At 36.7% G+C, this 27227-nt stretch overlaps 1 protein-coding gene across 1 annotated transcript in view; it reads left to right on the top strand.

The window, feature by feature from the left end:
- Positions 1-4250: 4250 nt before the first annotated feature.
- fndc5b (fibronectin type III domain containing 5b) overlaps positions 4251-27227 on the top strand; it is a 46828-nt gene continuing 23851 nt past the window's right edge. Inside the window, exons 1-2 of the mRNA XM_056480055.1 lie at positions 4251-4503; positions 26977-27092. Of these exons, the coding sequence (XP_056336030.1) occupies positions 4425-4503; positions 26977-27092 (195 nt within the window). The 5' untranslated portion in view covers positions 4251-4424. The remainder of the gene's footprint in view (positions 4504-26976; positions 27093-27227) is intronic.

Raw genomic sequence — 27227 nt, 5'->3', positions numbered from 1 at the left:
AAAAGAGAGAGATCGACTTAGAATGTCACTTACCAGTTTAATAATGATTTAATCAGCTGTAGTTACGTTTGAAATTACGTTGTTTTTATTCTCTAAGGGCTTATTATGCGGTATGTGTCGCCATCTTGTGGATGAACAACATCAACCGTCTTTGCTCTGCTCAAAGACAGGCTAATGGCCTCTATCTCTCAGATATTATAAATATTTAAAATAGGCACTATCCTTATGAAGGAACTGCATAGTCGCAATCTAAACAACTATATTCGCAACTAAAAAAGCCTCAAAAGTACATTACGTTGTCTAACAGCAGCAATATTTGTCAAACTGTAGAGTGTCCTCTGCTTGTCGCTGTGTGTGGATGGAGTAATACACAAGGGTAAAGAAGCTGGATGAGTGCTGTTATTTTCAGAATAACGAACGGCTATAAGCCAATCAAATTCTAGAACCAAAGAGAACGAGACAACGCACGCCTCTCACCAGTGCCAATATACAGCTATATCACACTGCTACTTGTGAGATTTTGCTCATATATGTATAGTATTACAGCTTCATTTTAATTATTGAAATATATTTTTTAAATGTTAATTAATAATTGATAATATGCATACAATAACTAATGGACAAACAATAATGACAATAATGTGTGACTCATAAACCATTTATAAACCATTACTGCATTAGCAACTACAAATATCTCATTACTAAATTAAGTAATATGTAAACTGCTATTAAGGAAATGTGCGATCATGTAATAATTTCTAATACATGTATTAGTAAATAATAGCAACCAACAGTTCAAAGCTTTGTATTTCAAACTTCTAGTTGTATCTTTATTATTTAACCACCATCTAATGCTTTACAAACACGATTATGTTACGATTATTATGACTTAAACACAAGATTTGGGTTTCAGCTTTGAAAATTGACATTTTTGGCTGTTTACTCAAACTGCTTATTTAAAATGAGCTAAAACAACACAATTCTTGATTTTTTTAATGGGACAACTTAATTATTATATGTTCAATCCACTTAAATTTGCAAAAACAAATAAATTAACTTAATTCCTTCATGTTCTCCCAACACAAATTGATTGTGTGGACTTTATTCATCCAAAATGCAGCTACATTGTATAAGACACAAAAACTGAGTATAGACCAAGTGTTACATTTGATAAAATCTCCATTGAATCAGCAAATCTTGAATGCATATGTTGTATTAATATTTGGCATACTGACAATATCAGGCCCACTGTACATTACAATAATGAAAATGTGACAGTCCTCATGAATGGAAAGCGTATTGTGTGAATTTAAAGTGGTGTCATCCTGTGGCAATTCCTTTTTTTGGGTATTCTCTCAGCACTTGGCACGGGAGTGTAAGGAGAGAGCTGGAAAGACCCCCACAAATTTAGGAGAGTGGTTTCCCTCAGTAAGCATTCTGGCAGGAGCAGGCAAGAGGGAGCGATGAAGACACCGCCAGCACTTTTCGCTCTGAAATCATAGGGAGACTGAATGGGCTGCAGTGGATGACTATAGAGCAGCAGTCACCGAAGCGTCCGTTTAGCTTTAGTCATCGTATTTTGAGCTGCTTTGTAGTTGTGTACCCCATGTTGTACACTGAAAGGCGTCGATGCGTGCTAAAGCTGAGGCTGTCATGCAGAGCTCAATACGTTCAGTGTCCCAGGTAGTGGCTACACAAGAGAAATGGATTACATGGGTAGAATGGCAATTACCATGACAAAGAGAGTCCTAAAATAGGTGGAGCTTAATAGCCAGACGATGACTCTCTGTATACAATCAGTGTGCAACTTGTACAGTGACATTAATGCTTTGAGAGCTTTACATATGCAATAACTTTAGTGTAAAATTTTGCTTTGCTTTGTTGTAATGCAAATTATGAGCTAGAACACCTTTATACAGGTTACCGATTTAAAGCAATAGTTCAAAATTTATTCATCATTTCTTTTGAGCACAATAGAAGAGATTTTGAAGAATGTTGCAGTTCACATCTGTTGTAGTAAAAAGTCAATGGAAGTCTTCCTTCTAACATTTTGCTAAATATCTTCTGTGTTCAACAAAAGAAAAAAACCTAATAAATTATAAACAAATGGATGGCGAGTAAATGGAGGTAGACTTTAATTTTGGATGACCTATCCCTTTAAATGGTTCATCTAAATCTATAACAACAATTACTGGAAAAAATACTGTGTGTTTTTGTGATTTAGTACTGATTATAACCGTACACAAGCTGATATATCTAACAGTATAGATAGATCTAACTTCAACCACTGTATTTTCAGATCAACCTCGACACACAAAAATATTCTGTCTAAGGACTGCCGCTTTAAGTGTTTTGAAAGAGCAGTAATGATTTTGATTGGCTATCAGTGTTTATATTATTCATCAGCAGGGAAAAAAACGTTATAAAATTAATTGTTCTTCTGTAACATTATTGCAACAATTGTGGTGTGGACTCAATAATTAGTAGTATTATTATTCTATTTAGGATGTGTTCACACTTGCCAGGTTTGGTTTGTTTAAACCAATGTTAACCAATTTCTCTGTTCCTGATTTTTTTATTTAAACAAAGTGTGAAAGCTGTCATCCAAAATGTGGGTCTCTGTCTTCTCTCAAATGAACTCTGCTACACAATTCACCAGATTTACAAACACTGCTAGCTTAATAAACCAAGGGTGTAAATTTGCTTTTGATATTGGTGGGGCCTAATTTAACCCCCTTCCCGCATTCCCCATCCCTGACTAAAAGGCAGTTTAATAAAGACTACCGTTTACTAAGGATTTATGTGCATCATCACATAGCATCACTTGTCACTTAGCGTCACTTATTGCAGTGTTTCTCTACCAAGTTCCTGGAGGACCACCAGTTCGGCACATTTTCCATGACTGTTTCTCAATTTCTGTAATCAGTGAATATAGTTGGGGACACGTCACCTCCGTCCATGCTAATTCTACACCCTTGAATAAAATACTCATTAGCTGTTTGTTATTATTTAATAAGGTAGAGGGTGGGTTTAGGTTTTGGGTAGGAATCGGATTAGGGATGCAGAAAAAGATCATAATTTATAACGACCAATGAACAGTTAATGTCTTAATAATAAGCAGGTAATAAGCCAGTAGTTAATTTAGCATGAATTGTGACCTACACTAGTGTTACCAAGGTATAATTTTCAGGAGTGTTCTTTGAAAGCCATTTTCCAAAGTTATCATAATGGTTGTCATGTAAATAAAAGCACAAAATGTTTTCAAAGTGTAGATGAAATCATTGTATGTATTATATTTTTCTTTTCTTTCTGTATAGTTGGGACCAGACCAAACAAATCTAAATAACTGAAATAGGCCTACAAAATACGTTAAAAAAACATATTTAGTACTCTAAAAATGCTGGGTTATTTCAGCCCAAATGTGCGTTAAATATGGGAAAATGCAACAGTTTGCTACTTTTGTTTTAATACATTCAACTTTAACCCAATGATTGTTAGCACATTTTACCCAAATTTAGGTTGAAATAACAGCATATTATACAGCGTATTCTTATCAATAACAGTGCACTCATTATTTTATTTTGTTCTAGTTTGAAAAATAGACTCTAAGTAACTCTAAGCCTTTTGTGGTTAGCTTCTGAAGTGCTGTATGAAAAGGCTGATGAAACATTTCAGGATTGTACAGTAACTAACACCTCCCTCAACCTCTGTTTTTTTTTTTTTTTTTTTTTGGGGGGGGGTCAAGCCTCAGTTTGAGAGTTATTATTTAGACCCCCTAACGGGTTGAGTACGTCCCACTCGTATTCTTCTCCTTCGGTTGTTTTTTTTTTTTCTGTTCACGAGATCCTTAAAGTCTTTATTTGGGTGTAAATGCGCATCAAGCCCACTGCTGGAACTTGTACAGCAAAGTCACGTGAAGCCTGTTACATTTCTCATCGCTGTTAAAGCAGTCCAATCACTGTCATTTTTGATGATATTATTCAGTGTTTTATTCGGCCTTTGTACAACGATTACAGTAAATAAACTCCATGTAAAATCCACATACGAATCGTTTCAGTTAATAGATGTCAACAAAAAGACTTTATAGTTTAGAAATACTCTTTAAAACAAACTAATATTTGAATGTGACTGAACGAAGGACTCGGTTTTTTTGAACCACCGATCGCCCCCTAGAGGAGATATACAATACGTCCCTTCGGTAATAGTGTCAATGCCGTCCAATGGGCTCACGCAGTCCTCTCATGTCGACTTTCTGCGGCAAGTACAGAGTTTAGATCCAGCGCTGTTCTAGACTGATGCGGGAATAAAGACTGCAACCAGTCGTGAATGTTAAACACACAGACGCCGACTAATAAGTTTCAAAAATCTTGCGAGTAAATGGGATTCAACGTCTTCCGGACAGAATGTAAAGAATTCCTTGAAGGATGTGGGGAATTAAAGGCTCGTTCTCTGCGCTGTTATTGCTGTTTTTGGCTTATATCTTCGCGTCCTCGGTTAACGCCGGTAAGTTTGCACGGTTGTGTTCGTTTAGTCTGGAATGTCATTGTTATTTGTGGTCATTATTGGGCTTTTGCGCACGAAATGGAAAGACGCGAACCCCTGTCACATTATTTTACGTTAATGAACAGAACGACAGCGGTTTTTTCACATTACTATGAACAAAATTCATGGTGAAATTGCGTTCTGGTGTGTTCGGAATGGTAGGGAACAGACAGGTTGCGGGTATGAGATGAATAAATGATGCGCTACTACCTGTTCAGCCCTCCATTGGGAAGCACAAGACGCTCGTGGGTTTTCCACCGTTCATTCAGACGGCATGTAAATGCTGTGAACAATTCGTGTGATCCTAATTGATCCTGTTCACAGAGACTGTTGAAAATCTGCTCGCCAGACAGAGATGACACTTTGAATGCACGACAGATCAGATTGTGGAGCTTTGGGATTTAGGGAATTCGTCTGGGTGCAGACACATATTATTGGCTACTTCGTTTCTTAATGATTTGATAACTAGTAGATTACAGCTAAATAACTACAGCAGAATTCATCCCCTTCAATCGAATTTGCGTTTGTCTTTCATTAGTCTTTCAAAGCAGCAGCCTTTATTGTATTTCGTATGTAGTGCATTGTTTTAGTGTGTGTCCAAAACAACCAGAACATTATATTATAATACTTTATATGTATTATTATTTTTATTATCGTTATTATTATTTTCTCAAATGTATGAAATAATAGCTTGTTTCACTGATGCCAAAAAAGTAAAATATAACATTTATGTGATAGGATATTCATATCAGGGCACTGAAAAAAAATATATTTCTAAGATGATTCCTTGGATTTACAATTTTTTTAAGTTAAGTGAATTTAACAAACTGATTAAGTTGAACATTACTAAATTTAATTTGTTTGTTTAAATTCACTTAACTTAAAAATTTGAAGTTCTGAATTATTAGCCCTCATGTTTATTTTTTCCTCCAGTTTCTGTTTAACAGAGAGACAATTTTTCAACACATAATATAATAGTTTTAACAACTCATTTCTAATAACTGATTATTTATTTGATCTTTGCCATGATGACAGTTAATAATATTTTATTAACTATTTTTCAAGACTCTTCTATACAGCTTAAAGTGATATTTAAATGCTTAACTAGGTTAATTAGGTTAACTAGGCAGGATATGGTAATTAGGCAAGTTACCGTATAGCGATGGTTTGCTCTGTGAACTATCGGGAAAAAAATTAGCTTAAAGGGGCTAATAATTTTGACCTTAAAATGGTTCATAAAAAATTGAAAACTGTTTTTATTCTAGCTGAAATAAAACAAATAAGACTTTCTCCAGAAAAAAAATATTATCAGACATACTGTGAAAATTTTCTTGCGCTGTTAAACATCATTTGGGAAATACTTAAAAAAAGAAAAAAAATGGGGGGGGGGGGGGGGGGGGGGGCTAATAATTCTGACTTCAACTGTATAAATTGTTTGCAATAATTTTGCAGACGTTATATTTTTTTCTGTGTATGAAGGACATATAATGTGTTGGACTTTTTCTACTATCTTATTTTACCATGCCGATACTTGAAAACAAATTAATGTAATAGTTTAATGTGAATAATGCTTGTAGCTCAATTCAGTGTAGCTCAATTCAGCTCTATTTGGTTTTTAAAAGAAGACACTGAAAGCACAAAAAGCATATTTAAATATGAATGAAGTGTTGAAGATGCAGAACAATATTATTAATATAGAATTGCAACCTGCAGCCTAAAAATCCAAAGCTCGGCTCAACAACAAGCAATGCATTCGATTCAGTGCCATTAACAATAATCACAATAGAGGCTCATATTTAGTGTTACACATCACCATATAACAAATTCAAAGTCATTTCAATAATAATGTTAATAATGTTTTACTTTTTTGAAAAAAAATTTTTGGGTTTTAGATGATGAACAAATTTTATGTGATAAAAAAGAAACTAAATTAAAACATGCATACAGTATGTAGATCAAACAGCTGAGAACTTACTAATCTTTACTATTCATTCATTCATTTTCTTTCGGCTTAGTCCCTTTATTAGTCTGGGGTCACCACAGCGGCCTTCCAGCTGCAACCCATCACTGGGAAACATCCATACAGACTCATTCACACTCATACACTACGGACAATTTAGCTTACCCAATTCACCTATACCGCATGTTTTTGGACTTGTGGGGTAAACCGGAGGTCCGGTGCACCCGGAGGAAACCCATGCAAACATGGGGAGAACATGCAAACTCCACACAGAAATGCCAACTGACCCAGCCGGGGCTCGAACCAGTGGCCTTCTTGCTGTGAGGTGATTGTGCTACCCACTGCGCCACCGTGCTGCCCAATCTATCTTTTAAAGCTTTACAATATTTGTGCATAAACATTAGATTGGTCAGTACTGAAGCCAAATCTGAAGCTTATCTAACAAAATAACTTACGATAACTGTCCAAAAACTAGTACATCCAAATTTATGTTATAGAAAAATATTATATACAATTTTAAAAAGAGGAAAAATCAAGAGAGGCAAAAAATTGAAATTGAAATTTTGTAGGTTGCAATTTTTTTCTTGCAATATTTTGCTTGAATTTAATTGTATTATCTTTCAATTTCAAAATATTAGGTGTCTAATATATATATATATATATATATATATATATATATATATATATATATATATATATATATATATATATATATATATATATATATATATATATATATATATATATATATATATTCCCTTTTTATTTATTTAAATAGTCAAAAAACATACATTCATTAATCTCATTAATCAACATAACTAACAAACTAACAACAAAACATATATATATATATATATATATATATATATATATATATATATATATATATATATATATATATATATATATATATATATATATATATTTAGTGCTTTAACATTGTACATATAACAATGACAAAAAAATGAACACAACATCAGTCAACATCAATACAAGCAAAAACTGACAGCATCAGCATCATTTTGTCCACTTATAATTTGTATTATAATCCATTTTGGCCACATGGCAGCGAACTTGGACCCATATAAATTAATTCTTATTTTTTCCAAACCAAGGAAATGCAACACATCATTGCCCACTGTTTAAACAAGGGGGGAAAGATTGTTTCCAGTTGATTATAAAATCAAGCGTCTTGCCAAAAGAGAAGTAAATGCAATGCAGTCCGATTCACTTTTTGATAAATTTTTATTTTCATTTACAATACCAAAGTGAGCAGTAAAATATTATTTTAATAAATATATCTGTTTAATGAATCTGTTTTGTTTAAATCCACCAAAATACATTGCCTATATTCACTGAGAAATGGATAAAAATATTCATTTTCAAAATGAGGTGTACTCAATTATGCTGAGCACTGTACATGCATGGTTTAAATTTGGTTTCTTTGTTTCATGGCATAAAATTTGTGCATTTGATGCACAAATTTTATGCCATGAAACAAAGAAACTAAATTCTTATGAATGCACACACACACACACATATATATATACACACACACACACACACACACACACACATATATATATATATATATATATATATATATATATATATATATATATATATATATATATATATAAAATATATAGACAATAATTTAAAATGACTTTGAATTTGTTAAATGCTGATGTGCACTGTATGCTGTAACACTAAATATGAACCTCTATTGTGATCATTGTTAATGGCACTGAATTGAATGCTGCATTGCATTGCTTGTTGTTGAGCCTAGCTTTGGATTTTTAGGCTGCAAGTTGCAATTCTACATTTAAATATTGTTCTGTCCAATTCTGACGAGCAAAACATAATTAGCAATAATCATCATCAGCTTTTAAACAATCAAATTCCATTAAGAAACCTAAGAATATACAGGTTACCCGTGACTACGTTTTATTACAATGGTTTTGTTGAAGGAGGTCTGCCTACTTTTTTTGATTATACACTTCTATTGTATAAGCTGTACTGTATAAGCATACAACAAAGCCTCTTTAAAAGTCATAAGAGTTCCTATGAAATGATATGGCTGTTCCATATATCTGGTCATAGAATATGCTGAAATACAAGCGCAACGTGTGCTACGTGATTACGCTGTAGTGGCTCTTCTGATGTGTAACATTATGTACAGATTAACTGTAACAGACATCCACGCTCTAACAGACACTAATAAAGCACACCGATCCGCTGGTTTTTCTCTTTTATGTGGCAACAAAGCCTCTGTCCATACGTCTTTATTCCGAGGCGCTGGCAGCGATGCAGGACGGAGGAATATTAATGAAGAGAGCAAGTGACATTTCCACACCATTATGAAAAGAACAGAGTTTCAAACACCCCGTCGAATACAGAGGAAGCCGGTGAAACAGACGTGTCAGAGAAGAATTGATCAAGTTTGGAGGCTTGGGTTTTATTACAGGCCCGTTGTGTTCTGTTATGACGTCTGTGATGAAAAGCAAGAGGTGCAGCGTGGAGTTCCTGGCTCTGGGCTCTCGCATGTTTGTTTCATCTGACAGTGTCAGGCGTCGCATCAAAGCTACCGAGGACATCGTGAATATTTTATGAGTCTGATGTTGTTTATTGGGGCCAATCGCCTGTGTATGTCGCCTTTTCGAGCAAATCTGTCAGTCTGACAAATTAGCAATAGAGATGTTAGTCAATTAGAGATGTTAATTGCAGGAAATGAATGAGTTGATCACAGTAATTAATATTTAAGTTACAAAAGCTCTCCAATAAAGGCTGCCAATAACAGAATAGTCTAGAATGTGATTTTAGAAGTTTCTTTTTTGGGGAGACAGTCTTAAAATTTAAGGTTCATTATAGAAAAAACATTTATCCATTTTCTTTTCGGCTTATTCCCTTTTATTAATCTGGGGTCGCTACAGCGGAATGAACCGCCAACTACCGTTTTTTGGTAAACAAAAATTTTCTTTTTTTTTTTGGAATCTTTATTTTGTGTAATTTAAGAGTGTAATTCACCCCCAAAATAAAATTTTGCATCCAACATGTAGGGGGCTTTTCTTGAACATTATACATTATATAGCAGGTTCCAACAACAGCATTCATTGCATTAAACACCTTTTGCACTACATTGCACATTTTCTCCAGGATTTTGTGAGTCCAATGGTTCCTGAGATAAAAAAAGGAGACATTTTTTCAAGAGTTATGTGTATTTTCACAGCAAAGTACAAATATTCAAGCAAAAATTACCATAAATTTTGAGAAATGCAGTCATGATTGGCTGCAAATATATATTAAAAGTGTCCTTGCAAAATACTGGAGGAACTTTATCATCCAATTATAAATTTGCTAAATTGAAATAAATTATATATATAACTGTTTTATCTGCATGTCATAAATTTTAAATCTCAGGGTCGTGCATTTCAATTAAATATTAAAGATGAAAATGGTTTGGCTGACAAAAATAATTTATTTGATCAAAGACACATTAAAACTGTAATATTCTGAAATATTGCTACAATTTAAAACCATATTCATTTATTCATTTTCTTTTCGGCTTAGTCCCTTTATTAATCAGGGGTTGCCACAGCGGAATGAACCGCCAACTTATCCAGCATATGTTTTACACAGCGGATGCCCTTCCAGCTGCAACCCATTACTGGGGAAAATTTAAAACCATATATCATACCATATTTAAAGATGTCAAATATTCCTCTGGGTGGAAAGCTGACGTTTCAGGAGACATAACTGCAGGAGAAAAAGGTTCTTCTAATTAATTTTTAAAAAATCTATATTATAAATAAGAAGCTTTAGAGAAACAATTGAGACTTGATCATTTTGTAGAAACTATGTTTTTAATGTCATTTTTCATTCATTTATTCATTTTCCTTCGGCTTAGTTCCTTATTTATCAGGAGTCGCCACATCGGAATTAACCGCCAACTATCCAAGCATATGTTTTACGTTGTGGATCCAGTACTGGGAAACACAAATACATTCTCACATTCATACACACTCATACACTACAGCCAATTAAGTTTATCCAATTAATCTATAGCGCATGTCTTTGGACTGTGGAGTAAACTGGAGCAAACGGAGGAAACCTACACCAACACGGAGAGAACATGCAAACTCCATGCAGAAACGTCAACTGGCCCAGCTGGGACTCAAACCAGCGACCTTTTTTGCTGTGAGGAGACAGTGCTAACCACTGAGCCACTATGCCGCCCCTCTTCTTTCTTTTTACTTTATTGTTTAAGAGTGTAGTTCACCCCAAAATAAAAATTTGTGTCCAATGTGTAGGGGACTTTTTTACAACTTTACGATTACACAATATGTTACATTTTTTAACAACACCAATAATTACATTAAAAATCTGTGAATCCAATGGTTCCTGAGATAAAAACGGGACATTTTTACAAGAGTTTTGTGTATTTTCACAGCAAAACACACACAAAAAAGCAAATAATACCATAAGTTTTGAGAAAAGCAGTCTTTTTTGACAGCAAATGTATATAAAAAGTGTCCTTGCAAAATACTGGAGGAACTTTATCATACAATTATAAATTTGCTAATTGAAAATACATGATATTAAAAAGAAAACATTTTGATCTGCATGTCATTAGTTTTAAATCTCAGGGTCGTGCACTTCAAGTAAATATTTTAGATGAAATGAATTTGGCTGATAAAAAGAAAAGAAAAATAATTTATTTGATCAAAGACACATTAAAAGTGTAATATTCTGAAATATTGCTACAATTTAAAACCATATATAATACTGTAGCATATTTCAAAATGTCAAATATTCCTGTGGGTGGAAAGCTGATGTTTTAGGAGACATAACTGCTGGAGGAGAAAAAAGCATTAATATTAGTGTTTAAAAAAATCTATATTATAAATAAGAAACGTTAGAGAAACATTTGTGACTTGATAATTTTGTGGAAACTATTTTTTTAATGTCATTTTTTTACTCACAAATTTAAATAGGCTGCATGGTGGCTCAGTGGTTAGCACTTTCGCCTCACAGCAAGAAGGTCGCTGGTTCGAGTCCCAGATGGCATTTCTGTGTGGAGTTTGCATGTTCTCCCCGTGTTTGCGTGGGTTTCCTCCGGGTGCTCTGGTTTCCCCCACAGTCCAAAGACATGCGCTATAGGTGAATTGAATAAACTAAATTGGCCGTACCGTATTTCACGAGTTCACACTCACAGATATTTGACTGAATAGAATATGTACTTGCCGTGCTGTCCGGGGAGAGGGCTCTGAGCTCGGAAAGACCCCCTAACTCGTTTTTTTCCCCCTATCAGGATAGAGAGCGATAGGGTCCGAGTGCAGTGTCTAGCCCAGCTCGAAAACGCTCCCGCTCAGATTTAAGTAGGTATTGGGTTTAATAGTGTGGAGTTGGGGTGGTGGAGAGATGCTGAAGTCAAGAGAAAACGGAGGTATGACATGTTTGACTATTTATAGGGGTTTGGTCTTGAGCTGATTGGATAATAGAATGATTGTCTGTGATGAATAAGCCTGCAAATACTGATCGTGCTCCTCCCGAAATTTGTTTATGAAACATCACGTGTGTGAATGCTAGAGTGTATAAGTGTTTCCCAGTACTGGGTTGCGGCTGAAAGGGCATCGGCTGCGTAATATGCTGGAATAATTGGTGGTTCATTCCGCTGTGACGACCCCTGATAAATCAGAGAGCAAGCCGAAGGTTAATAAATGAATGAATAAAAATAAATGACAACTTTAGATATTGTGGATACTTGCAGCATGGTATTAATCTCTCACACAGCATATTGGTGGAAGTATCTGAAAATAAGAGGTGGTCAGATAGGGTTGCAGACTCCAATCTAAGATGTTATTAGATGCTTGAGGGGAACCGTTTGCATCGCTTCCCTTGAGTTCAAGGCAGGCCGTGGCTCTCTGGATCACAGAATGGGATTTGAATCTCAAGGGTATAATATTCTCCGTCTAGAGGTCAGCCAGAGCTATGAAAGCGCTTAAAGACTTCAGGCAAAACTGCCTCCTGTCATCTCTGACATCACTGAATAGATAATCACTGGCTCAGTCTTTACTTCCCATATGGGAGCTTTGCCAAATTACTCTACATTAAGAAATAATCTCGCAGGTCAAGGAAATAATGAAACTTGGTTTGAGTTGCCAGTTTTCCTCACAAATTCCTGTCACTTTAGGGACTTTTTTTGAATTCCATTATTTTTATGCTGAAGTAATGGTATTTTATATTCCCAAACTCACACAGAAACCATTCGATGTTTTTTTAGACTTCCATTCAAGCATGATTTAGTACGTTTAATAAGCTGTTTTCCTTGTGGGGACCATTGGCTGTCTCCACAAGGTAAATGACTGCAGACTAACACAAACATTTACTTCATCTAAATAAGGACCTGCAGTAGACTTTGACTAATATAATGGACAGTAGATTGTTTTTACATATAATAAAGCTAATAGTGATCACAGTACAAGTTCATCTCTGACACTGAAAGTCAACCTTTTTTATCTGCACCTTTTTTATAGATTTTCCAATTAAAGACAAAGTGGAGGCAAGAACGCATGCACCACACATTAGAGCTACACGATATTGGAAAAATCTAGCATTGCGATATTTTGTTATTCTGCGATAAATATTGCAATATGAATACAATTAATTTCAACAGAAGACTCAAATAGCTCTGCATAAAGTCTAACAAACATATTAAAAGCATAGATAAAGAAAAAGTTAGTCATCTAGCAGTATTTAGGAACAGTAATTGAATAATGAAAATTGTAACAATTCAATAAAATGAATCAATAATAAAGTTAATAATGTTACACAGGCCTCAAAAACACATGTAATTGATAAATTATAATACAATCTTGCATTGCAAATCCTGATGCAACTATTGTGAATGATCACATTGCGATATCGATGCTGAAACAATATATTGTGCAGCCCTACCACACACACATACACACACACACACACACATTGGTACAGTTATCTTCATGGGGACTTCCCATAGGCATAAAGATTTTTGTACTGTAAAGACTGTATATTCTATCCCCTTACAATTAAACTCAACCCTTAAAGGAAACAAAATCCTTCATTTTTACATTTTCACTATAATATATTGTGTGTGATTTATTTATTGAGCCATTTAACTTATGGGGACCAAAAAAAGTGCCTAAATTTACTAGTATTGCTATACTTGAGGGGACATGTTGTCAAGCACACACAAACACCCAGGCCCACACACACACAGAACGAAAGAGAAAAGTAAAAGGATTGTGTTCAGGTAAATTCAGAAATTTTATCAAAAGCGTTTAACATTACAAAAGGTTTCTATTTCACATGAATACTGCTCTTTTCAATTTCTATTCACCAATTAATCTTAAAAAAACATGAATTGATTCCTATTCTAAAAAAATCTGATTCTATTCCTCAATTTAAGACATGGTTAACTTATCTCACTCAAATATTGCACTTGGAAAGAGTACGTTATGGAGTTATTGATAATCTTGATACGTTTTACAATATATGGCAGCCGTTGATCACCTGGACCAATATAATGTGGATTCTGAGCAGCAGTGTAATGCTTATTATGCTCACTACCCCTATTGACTGCCTCTTTGTATTTTCATTGAAAACATTTACATGCCCTAATAGTTTTTCAATAATAACTTATATTTTATTTTAAATTTAATTTAATTTGTTTAATTATTATTATTACTATTATTTTCTTTGTATTATCATGCTTATTCAGTGTAATGTTTTTTACTGTTGTTGTGTTGTTTGGTAATTATTGAAAAATGTAAAACTAATAAAAACACTTGTTAAAAAACATTAATCGATTCCTCAAAAAATATTAGGCACAGGCATCACAACTGTTTTCAATATTGATTATCATGAGAGGCGTTTTGAGCAGTTAAACGCTTCATGTTTAATGGTGGCATATGTTTTATAATTCATCAATATATCATCAACACAGTATTCATATCAGTATTCATATCATGAGCAATGAAATGCTGTAAAATCAGTCTGCCCTGTGCAGGATAAGGAAAAGAAATGAGGCAATACAGATCAGATGTAAAATACTTGAATACATTCAAAAGCACTACAGTATGTGCAACCAAACCAAACCAGGCCAAAATGAAGAGAAAGGCTGTATGCTGTATCTGAAATCATTCACTATATAGCTTCATTCTCTATTCCCTACATTAGTCCACTGGTGTAGTCCACTTGAAGGAGTGAATGAAATGAGAGAGTGAATTTGAGCTTTAAATAGGAAAAAAAAGTAGTGTGCTTTGCTGTTTGATAAATCCCTCAGACAGTTAAGACTTTTTGGTCAGACCCTGTGAGAGTTATTTAACTCTTAGTGAGCTGTCTATTAGCAGTGAGGCTTTTGAGTTCTGTCATCTATTGACCTTATTCTTGTTGTACAAGCAGGCGCAACCATTGGAATCTTTTTGGCTCAACACTTCCGGTCTCATTCCCTTCCCCTGATATTTAGATAACAGCTCGTTATGCTGCTTCATTTAGCCAACTGATATTCATTCATTCATTCATTCATTCATTTTCTTTTAGGCTTAGTCCCTTTATTAATCAGGGGTCACCACAGTGGAATGAACCGCCAACTTATCCAGCATTTATTTTACACAGCTGATGCCCTTCGAGCTACAACCCAACACTGGGAAACACCCATACACTCTTGCATTCACACACATACACTACGGCCAATTTAGCTTATTCAATCCACCTATACCGCATGCGTTTGGACTGTGGGGGAAACCGGAGCACCCAAAGGATACCCACGCCAACACAGGGAGAACAAGCAAACTCCTCACAGAAATGCCAACTGACCCAGCCAGGGCTCGAACCAGCGACCTTCTTGCTGTGAGGCGATCGTGCTACCCACTGCGCCACCTTGACGCCCAAACTGATATCTTCTTATTATATTATTCTGCTTTTTATGTATAGTCATGAACACACTTGTTTGTAGAGCTAGTAGTTTGATTGTTTTCTGCCATGTCTTATAGGGAATTAGGTGTCTGAATTGGAAGTTCTAAAACAATCGCAAAAACAAGCGCACATCCACATTGCAGATTAAGGTCAATACAAACATTACTTTTATTAAATGATATTTATTTTGAAACTTTATTTTGAAAAGGGGAAAAACAATATATCATTGTATGAATGCTGTAATGTTGAAATTATTTTCCATGTAAAATGCGTGAAGGTCACGTGACCATCAGGAAGAACGCAGCATCTCATTTCTTACAGGACGCATTCTCTGGTCATCACAAGACCGGTCATCACAAGAACGCAAGTCCGTTCTCTGCGTTCTTGGAATTGAGAAACAGCCATAGACTGTAGACTGGTTGTTGCTGTGCATTGTGGGGTTGATTGAGTGCACTTCATAATGTCCACTATGGTTTCGGACACCACTAGAAATGACTGCTCTACCAAACAGTGCACTATTTTTAGGGTATGGGGCAATTACGGATACAACCAACGCGGTACACAGTCCAAACTAACAAGCTAAATGGTGAACAGGTGAGGTCAATCAGTAAATAAGGCAACAAATAAAAACATACTTCGAAACAAAGACAACAAAAGGAAAGAGAAAACAATGAGAGACAAACAAAACTCTGTGACAGAAAGAGAAACAATAACAGTATGTTTATTTTTTTACCAAATTCTGATTCATGATATGATTTTAAAAGCTAAAGCTTCAACAATCTAGTCAGAACAAATTTACTCAGAAACTAAACCGCATCACAACTTTTACTCATCAAATGAGCTTCAGGATACTGTTCATACACTGTGACAAAGGCACAGCTCCAGGCCAAAACTTACCGCAATATATATCCCACCCAGGCTTGCTGTGGGACAGCAGTGCTAGGCTACATATTTACAAGGACTGCCATGCCCAGGGACTGAGGAGAGTCAAGCAAAACTTGGGAGATTCACCTCATTGCCAAGGCTCTCTAAATCACGGCCGCAGGTTTAGGTAATGAGTATCACTAGACCGCCGCTGCCCACACGACTGCCCACTATTCAACAACCAGACTTCTAGAATGCTCCAGCTTCCTACAAGGGTGAAGAGGAAATCTATGGAAAGATGTTTCAGCCATAGGACAAACAAATTGAATGAATTGCTCCCTTAAAATCATTCTTAAAACATTTGCTTTCTTAAAAACATCCTTAAATTATTAAAATATAAAGCTAAAAATGCCCAGATACAAATGTTCAGATGTAAAAGAATTGTAAAATGTTAACTCACCATTGTGAAGAATATAACCTGAAGGCCAAAGTTAGGTAAAACGATGAAGAGATGGAATAGAGGTGAGAGAGAGAATGGAGAAAAGGATAAAAATGGCTTGCTTCTCCTCCAGATTCATAGCTTCTGCACAATTCATATTGTTTTAAAGCAGGTTTACAGGGATGAACAGGCGAAAATAATAACAATAAATCAGGTATTAAGTTTCATCATTGTGAAACAAGTGTGATGTATCAAACACATTTAGTTCAGCTGAATTTTGGTATTGTTCCAGTTTTGTTAGTGGTTCAGTTCAGTTCAGTTCAATACGAATGTCATTGTTGAAGGATGTGATTGACTGTAGGGCAGCTCTAACTTCCTCAAATAATGAAGGCAAAGGTGACAGTGGCAAGGAACCCAAACACCTTGGGAGAAACCAGTCTCAGTCAGGGAGAGGCAAGAACGCTGTTTTCTTCTGGCCAAACTAATAAAGAGGCAGAGCTGCAGTCTAGCCAGAGGTAGACGACTTATCGGTGACATTTAATGAGCATCCTTCTTGGTAGAGTTGCAGATCCCAGCTGCTTCTGGGTGGTGTGTGTTTAAGCCATCTAGGGTCTAAGAAGATTGTCCCATATTCGAGATTATTAGCTGAGAAACAATACTGTGGTCATCAATGTCCCCTCTGACCATGTGGAATTGTGTCGGCATCATCCTCAGGGCACGTCAGTCATTTAGGGTCTGATTTATAAAGTTTGTGTAGAAACCTTCCTTAGAGTGAACGCACACCAGAATTCATTTACATTTATTTATTAATGATTATGGCTCATATGATGACTTAAAGTGGTGCAATTAAGTCTGTATTTAAGTTAAATATGTTTACTTAGAGTTTACTTAGAACTAAGCACATTCTTTCGACAAGTTTGTTTTATGGATCACAACTTGTGTGTGGGAAGTGGCATACGCACATTTCCGCCACTGTCTTGTGCCTACGCTACATTTATAAATGAGAGCCCTGGCCTGGATATGAACCAGATCCAATGACTATGTTTCCCTTGGATAAGGGAGAAGCAGATAGACTACAATAATCAGAGGTGTCATTCTTTTTTTAAATAAGTTTTTGGGGTAAGTTTTTTTAGGTGTTAGTATCAATACGTTTTAGTCTTAATTTGAACATTAAGAAGATACAAACATCCATAGCTTCCAGTTTGCTCCACCCCAGCATGCAGGTACATGGTCAACTTTATCCCAGAGAGATGGCAGCACAGAGCGTATCATATATGCGAGTTTACATTAACCACAAAACATATCAGCCCCGTTTGAATTACACTGAAGGTTTAATTCAAAGCAGAGAGACGATCAATCAGACTCAACACTGTTATTAGACTGTGGCTGTCTTGAATCTGATGCGTTAGAGCTTAACTACTTGACTGGCAGAGCTTTGATAGAAACAGAACGCAATTGACTGTTCTTGAAAAAGGGGGACTGGTATGTCCCATCCTGTCTTTATGTTCTGATGAAATTACGTCAAACATTGAACAAACCGTGGATTTCAAAGCACTTCACAAGACCCTTCCTTCCCTCTCTGCTTTCTATCATGGTAGAAGACAACCGGCCATTCAATCTCTTGGTCCAGCATCACCATCACAAGCAGTCCCAGTGAAAGATTCTGCTTAGTCCTTTTTCCAGCCAGAATCACAATCTCCGATAAAAGTGAAGAATCTCCAAAGTGTGCCCCTCTTCCTCCTGAAGACAACAGGCCATTCAATCCATACCCTAAACTTCACCATCACAGACAGTCCCAGTGGCAGATTCAGCTTAGTTCTTTATGCTGCCAGAACCACAATCTCTGATAGTAGTGAGGGATCTCCGAAGTGTGTTCCTTCTTCTCCTGAAGACAACAGGCCATTCAGTCCCTCCCTCAAGCTCCACCATCACAGACAGTCCCAGTGGCAGATTTTACTTAGTTCTTTATGCTGCCAGAACCGCAATCTCAGATAGTAGTGAGGGATCTCCGAAGTGTGTCCCTCCTTCTCCTGAAGACAATAGGCCATTCAATCACTTGCTGCAGCTCCACCATTGCAGGCAGTCCCAAGGGAAGTTCCTGCTTAGTTTTTTATGCTGCCGGAACCACAATCTCCAATAGTAGTTAGGGATCTCCGAAGTGTGTCCCTCCTTCTCCTAAACACAACAGGCCATGTTTAAGCTCCACCATCACAGGCAGACACTGTGGCACATTCTGCTTAGCCCGTTATGCTAACAAATCCACAATCTCTGAGAGTAGTAAGGGATCACCGAAGTGTGTCACTCCTTCTCCTCGGTTTCCACACTAATGTAGCAAAGTTCATAGTTGAGGGAAGAACATAAACCCTAATAGCAACATAAACAAATATAACATGGCATGAAGAACTGCCACATGGACATAACCATGGTCTACTATTGTTGTTGCTCCATCTTTTAGCTCCAATGTAGTACTCAAAAATTCTGGGGTGCACAGGTGATGCTCTTTAACATTCACAGCACCAACTTTGATTTCACCGTGCACCCTTGCAAAATGGATGCACCGCTCAGCCACATGCCGTGCCACGCAGTGCCATGCATTTTAGAATTCTAAACATAGATTTCTATCAGGGTACGCAGACCAGCACCACAAGTCGCCGGCTGTCCGCGGCGCCCAGCTACGACTCACGACACTGTTCATATTTCTCCCGTGCTGTTCAGAGCGCCATCTGAACAGTTTCATTTTAAATAACATGCGAATGTACACGTCTGGTGTGCGATACTTCCAACTGTAATGAGCGTGCCGTGTCGTGGCACTGAGTGGACCATCTGGTGTGCGACCTGCTTTAAGCCTCATTCAAACTAGGAGTGGCTTGCAGTGGCAAAGCGACAAGCGCCCTTTTATTTTAACTGAGAGTGAGTTCTGGCGACCTCCGTCTACACAAGCAACAGCTATTATTGGCAGTCAAATGGGTGATGCAACAAAGTTGGGGATCCTTCAACTTTTTGCAAATGAAAAGCGACTTAAGTGATAGACAGTAGGAGCACCAGTAGAAGTCAAGTGATCCTCTCTCAGCTCCTGCAGTGGCTGGTTGTATTCTCAGTGCTGTAGACCTACACAGACCTACGTTTGTAGCAGATTGCCTCCCAGAATGACAGGCAGTTTCTGTATGTGGTCGCTGCTAGTGTGAATGAGGCAATAGCCCACGGTGGCACTTTGAAACTCTTTAGTTCTAATGGTTAAAATGCATAAAACGTTTGCTGCCTTGTTCTGAGATGTTATGTAAACACCTTCTTAAAAAAAATTATCTTGATTTTTTGACTTGACTCCAAATTGTGATACTGTAAGCCAATCTCTCTTTTTTTTTGTCACAATTGTATGTTTAACAATCTTGTTTGCTTTTGCTCAGAGTTCTGTGTAAATCTTTCACATCATTTTTGGGGGAATTAAAAAAACCTTAAAAATGACAAACATAGAACTGCAACATAGAATCTTCATAAACGTTTAAATTCTTCACTCCATGACAGAAACACACTTTCATACAAGTCTGATTGTGAGTTCAGTGTGACGTTTTGAAAATGTAATTAAATGAACTTTTCTAGTGGATATTGTTTGTAAGCTGCACTCATCGCAAGATTGCTAGTTAAACTAATGCCCTTAGAGTCTATACAGTACATTCAGAACACGTTTGTCTCCACCGACACACTAATACACTTTAGGTTTGGTGTCTGGCTGAGAGCCAAGGACCTATAGAACATTCCCATGAGTCTCATGAGAACAGTCATTATACCCACCGATGGGATCCAAAAGACTGAACATCCTCAGACCAACCTGGGTTAACATTAAAGCACTGTATGTGTTAACATCATGTCTGACACCTCAAATGTTCAGTGATGGTAACAAAAATGGTATATTTAAGACAGCCTGACCTTCTTTATTTATAAGAGGATAATTTAAGTTGAAAGCAAATGCCAGGAAGTATTAGGTGAAGCCCTGGTGTTGAGGATTTTTGGAAAAAATCAAAAAGAAAATTACAAAACACATCCCATCCTTAAAAATAAAGTGGATAACTTCTGTGGCACACATAGTACTTAAAGGAATAGCTTAAGAAATGCTTTGTTTAACCAAATTGGTTTCATAAATACTTTTAAAATTAACCCATATATAGCTTGATGATATTTTTGTTTTATGGGAAAAATACTTCCTTCACTCATTTTTCTTCAGCGTAGTCTATTTCAGAGGTCGCCACAGTGGAATAGGCCACCAACTATTCCAGCATATGTTTTACGCAGCAGATGCACTTCCAGCTGCAACCCAGAACTGGGAAACACCCATACACGCTCATTCACACACACACACACACACACACACACACACACACACACACACACACACACACACACACATACACACACACACACACACACTATGGCTAATTTAGTTTACTCAATTCACCTATACCGCATGTCTTTGCACTGTGGGGAAAACTGGAGCACCCGGAAAAAACCCGCACCAACACGGGGAGAACATGCAAACTCCACACCGAAATGTTAACTGACCCAGCCGGGATTCGAACCTTCTTGCTGTGAGGTGACAGTGGTAACCACTGAGCCACCCAAATACTTCAACTTTAAAAATTAAAACATTTTAAACCTTATGTTATTTCTTTATTTAATGGAAGCCAAAAAATACAACTTTAGCTGCTCTTTGTCATATAATGGAGTCGCCACAAGTTAAAAAAGCCATTCAGTTACATAAAAGTATACTTGTGTGCTGTATTGAGACATTCACATTATTAAAACAATGTATTAGCGTAATAAAATGTGCAGTGTTGTCATTTATTAGCATAAGCCAAGTTTTCTATTTGGATCTGTTTCTTATTTTAGTTATATAGATTAGCAGTCAAGTCAGTACTTGCAATTTGCATTTAAGTTGAAGACTTTCATTTAACATTTATTTTATTTAAAAATGTTTTAATTTAGGTTAAAAGAACACTCCACTTTCTTTCTTTTGTCTGATAGGGAGCAATTTTAGTTTAGCTTAGCATAAATCATTGAATTGGATTAAACCATTAGTGTTAGAAATTTAAGAGTTTTGATAATTTTTCTATTTAAAGCTTGTAGTTATATCATGTACTAAGGCCAAAGGAAAATGAAAAGTTGAATTTACTAGGTTGATACAGCTAGGAACTACTCTCATTTGGCTTAATAATCAGAGAATTTTGCTGGTGTGCCATGGCTGCAGAAAGGTGAAATGATATTATGCAGCACCTGAAAATACTCCCCTGCTCGGTAACTGTCGGCAGCTAGCTCTCTGCAACTCTCACATGGTTGCCCAGTATATTGATGGGGACTCTATACTGCTTAGCGAGCACTGTCTTTCGGTAAACATTAAACCGAGGATTTGACTCTCTGTGGTTGTTATAAATCCCAGGATGTCCTTCGAAAAAGAATAGTAGGGGTTTACCCCAGGATCCTGGCCAAATTTGCCCACAGGTCTCTGTCCATCATGGCCTCCTAACCATCCCCATATCATTATTGGTTTCATCACTCTGTCTCCTCTCCACCAATCAGCTGGTGTGTGATGTGCGGTCTGGCACAAAATGGCTGCCGTCATGTCATCCAGGTGGATGCTGCACACTGGTGGTGGATGAGGTGATTCCCCCAAAAATGTGTAAAGCGCTTTGAGTGTGCAGAAAAGCACTATATAAATGTAAGGAATTATTATTAATGAATGCACTGCCAAACATCAATGTCAATCTTAGTACATGAAGTAATTACAGAATAGTCAATCTTTAAATAGGAAGATTATCACCGAGATGCTAGTGGTCTAACCCAATTCAATGATTTATGCTAAGCTAAGCTAAAAGTGCTCCCGGACCTGGAGATATGCTGAATGGAATCAAAAATATAAAAATCAACTGTTTAACTCTAGAAAACTTGCAAAACGAGCCTATTTCTAAAAACAAGTGGAGTGTTCCTTTAGTAACAACACTGCACAAATGTGGAATATTGCACAAGTTGTGTGAAAATCAACAATTAATGTCGCTTGTTGTATAGCTTTTGGTATATGAAGGTGAGAATGAGCAATTGAGGATAGACTTTCCAACATCTACAGCAGGGGTGGGCAAACTCGGTCCTGGAGGGCCGGTGTCCTGCACAGTTCAGCTCCAACATTAATCAAACACACCTGAACAAGCTAATCAGTGTCTTCAAGATCACCAGAAATCTAAAAGCAGGTGTGTTTGGATTATAATTTGAGCTAAACTGTGCAGGACATCGGCCCTCCAGGACCGAGTTTGCCCACCCCTGATCTACAGTATACAACATTTTATAAACTATGAATTCTGGTATGTGAACAAACACCCCAAAGGCATCAATAAATTATACAGAGGTATGTTTCTAAATACATCTTACATTACTCACCTATTTAAAGTGTAATGTATGACTGTTCCAAACACATCCTGCCCTGTGGGGGACATATTGTGTCCTCAGGGATGGCTGGCTTTCTCTGTCTGTCGCCCCCCCTGTAAATGCATTATTTCCCACCTGCAGGGTGTGAATTTGTTACATTGTGATGGATGATGCCAAGCAGACAGCCATTTCACTCTGTAGTCAACAAACATTACTGATGATTCGATCTTCACGCACCGATTTATGCATTGGCACATTATCGTTCTGACATGAGATGACACACAGCACAACTTCTGCAGTCGTCACAAAATTTCCATTTAACTCATGAACAAAATGCCCAATGGGCGAACGACTGCTGGCTTTGTGTACTCTAGACTCTGCCAGGCCATTTTCTTTTGTTTGATGACCATCAAAGACAAAGAGGCTGGTTCAGATAACCATCTAAAAGCTCCCACACAGTAAATAAAAGTAAAGAGCAGTGGAAATATTGATCTAGAGCAAGCACGGAGCTGAGCATCAGAGCATTTCCATCAGCCAAACCACACTGCTCTCTTCAGCATCGGTAAAAAAGACAGAATGACATAACAGAGAATGAACCTACACAGAATGATGTATTTGGGCTAAAAATACATTTGTGTTTACATCATCAATTCAATTCAAAGCAATTCAAGATTGCCTATGAAGATCAGGCAAATTAACAAGGTAACCATGATAACAGTGCTTCAAATGCTATAGCAATCATTTAGCAACACTATAGTTGTGTCCCAAATGACACACTATGCACTTTTATACTATGCACTTATTAGTGACGTGCAGTGAGGTTTGTGGCTGGTGACGTAATCTCAAGCAAAACATGAGGAGAGAGTGGGACATAGTGTAGCTCCTCCCCTAAAAAGAAACAGCCAATAGCGTTTTTTATTTTTATCACCACTCTGCCAGTGAGAGAGGATGAGCTCAAGCGCATCAAATGTTAAGCAAGATTTGATGAGAAGCTGTAGTATGAGTTGATGTGAATAAAACTGTTGATACGTTTAAGCAAACTTCAAGCTTTACATGTTTAAATGGATTTTAAATCTCCTAAAGTTGAATTTTGTAACTGTTTTAGTGTGTAATAGCTTATAGATATACTAAAAACTATACTAATAATAATGATATTAACATCTAAAAAACCTTTATTTTAATTTCATGAGCCCTTTAAACTGGGTGACATTATCACTATAGTTGCTATGCCTCTACTGCGGTGACTTCCATCCCATCCACACCTCCACTACACTGAGAAGAACATCTGGACCTCTTCTACTGACCACAATGCTGCCATTTTGAATGTTTTTCTTTCAGTGCTGATCGGTGATCAGTGCTGTGTATGTCACATTTTGGTAATGGTATGGCTCATTTGGAAACTCACACGAGGTAATATAAAAAGTACTCTGTACTAGAAACCGAATACAGTGGAAAAGCCTTCAGAAGTGAGCCGTATCAAACCAAAGTGCCATTCCATGCAGTGGAAAAGCACATTAAGATAATGAATAATGGATATGTCATTCAGAAATCCCAAAGCAGATCTGGTGGTGCGTGAAAAGGTGGAGGCTTTTCACAGAAACTGATCATTTGCTACAGTTATCTCACTATTCAACGTAACCTCATTGCGCATCAGTCTCATCAGCTTGTGCGTCTGCACCATAGACTTTCATGACTGAATGATATGTATTCATCTTTAGCATTCTCACATGGGCATGGCAGATTTTATTTAATTTAAATTACACTTTAAGAACAAAACTGAACAATTCATTCTTTTACAATCGACAGAAAACAAGCAGGACGAGCAGATGATCTCCCAATTGTGAATCTTTCATACACAGAATTTTTTGGGTGGCAGTACACAGAAAAAAATAAATAAATTGGATTTATAAAATTTTATAAAAAGGTAAGGGGTTGGAAACTATTTACATGCACTGAATTTAAACAAACAAATTAAGTTGAACTTTAATCAGTTGTATTTGTTTGTTTCAATTCAGACCATATAAATTGTTTGTAACCACTTACCCTAAAATAAATTTGAACAATTGAATACCTTATCAGTGTATGCATTTAGTAGTTAATGGTCAAACTTATCTGCTTTGCCATTGTGCTATTTGGATCTTTATAAAGGTTCAGTGCTGTTACAATTGGGACTTTATATTAGGTGGCCTTAACTACTATGTGCTTGCATCAAACAAATAAATACAATGTACTTACTGTGTTTATAACGTATTGCAGAGCACTTCTGGTGCTCTTGCGGTGGGATACAGGTATGATTAGAGACAAGTTTGATGGTATGGGAAGGTTTAAGGGTGGGTTAAGGTGCAAGGGATAATCCACAGTGTAATTACAGCTGTAATAATTACAGAAATTAATTAAAGATGTAAATACATGCAGGTATTTAATCAATCTTAAGTACAATGTTAGTGAAAGCCACCCAATATAAAGTGGGACACAAAACTATTAACATTAAACAAATTAATTATATTAAATAATTATTTTGTGAATGATTTAAAGGGCACCCATGGTGAAAAATCTATTTTTCAAGCTGTTCGGACAGACATGTGTGTAGGTATAGTGTATAGGCTGTCATATTGGGGTGATATAAAACACACAGTCCTTTTTTATTTTCAATTTAACAACATAAAAATGGTGGACCAATTGGAGCGGTTTTTAGATTGACCGCAACTTGACGCAGGAGTGCGGTCCCCCCGCCCACCAAATTGATTGACATCTGCGTATTAACATGTCCCAGTAGTCACATGTATACTCATACTAACAAGAGAGGACGTGCGCAAAGCAGCCGGGAAAAGGTCTGTTCAGTTCGCTAGGATCATCAATGATCATCAAATGTGATCAAGAGTGAGTTTTACAAATGTTTTAAAACAGAGCACGTGTGTAATGAATTACAGTGATTCACTTCAGCTTTACTTTATCACCACAGCTGTGTGTCAGAACAATTATAAAAGTAGACGCTTCAATCCCGGATTGTGGACGTTTAATCAGGTTTATTTTGCACATTAACATAACAGATATCCATACAGCAGTGGAGATTAACCTGCATCCTGTCACATTTGCATGGAAAAAGAGTGCAAAGCTAAACGAGTTCGCTGTCTGTGTGTGGGTGTGTCTGTGCTGTGTATGTGTGTGTGCGCGTGAACTTTGTAACGACATTGTGTGTGACTCATTGTTGCAAATCCACAATAAATGCATTCAAATACTCATTGGTAAAGTTCTTACTGTAGTATTTCTCACAAACGTTACGTGAGATCTTCTTCCTTTATGTCTGTCTGTTGTCTGAATCAGCCGAGGGAGGAGATTGAGACACGCAGAAAGGCACGTAGAAACGGTGGGCGGGGAGGACTAGCCTTAAAGGCGCAGTACAACAAAACTGCAACCTGATTCAAAAAGGTATATAAAAGAAGCTTATAAAAGGTATAATAAAAACTCTGATGGGTGTTTTGAGCTGAAACTTTACAGACACATTCTGGAGATGCAAAACACTTATATTAAATCTGAAAAAAGGGGTAACCTTGATGCCCTTTAATTGCGAAATGAATCATTTGTTTGCTGTATGGAATCAATTCATATCCTAAAGTGCTGTGTGTTGTGTTCAATATTAGCTATTAGTGTGTACTTTTTATTTTTCAGGTGCTCATATTTGCAAATGTCCAAATATATTCTTCATTATAAATATGAACCTATAAAGCGACAGAGATCTTACTGGATGTCACACCAGCACCTTTTATCCCTTCATATCTTTTTTCCTTCTTCCTGTCATCCTCAGACAGTTTATCAGCTCCGCTCAATGTGACCATCAAAGCACTGGAGGGGAACTCAGCGATTGTGACATGGGACATTCTGGAGGGAGACCCAGTCATTGGGTTTGCCATCACCCAGCAGGTATAAAATCATTTTATGGTCAATGTTTTGTGTAAAACATGGGAAAATCACCTCATAACTCAAGCGTAATGAGGCGATATGATGGAGGAATGCTTGTGTAAGCATGTTAGTTATGTGTCGATGCAGACTGGTTTG

This window comes from Danio aesculapii, chromosome 19, assembly GCF_903798145.1.
Source record: "Danio aesculapii chromosome 19, fDanAes4.1, whole genome shotgun sequence".
Classification (NCBI taxonomy): Eukaryota; Metazoa; Chordata; class Actinopteri; order Cypriniformes; family Danionidae; genus Danio; species Danio aesculapii.
This window is presented reverse-complemented; position numbering and strand designations above follow the sequence as displayed.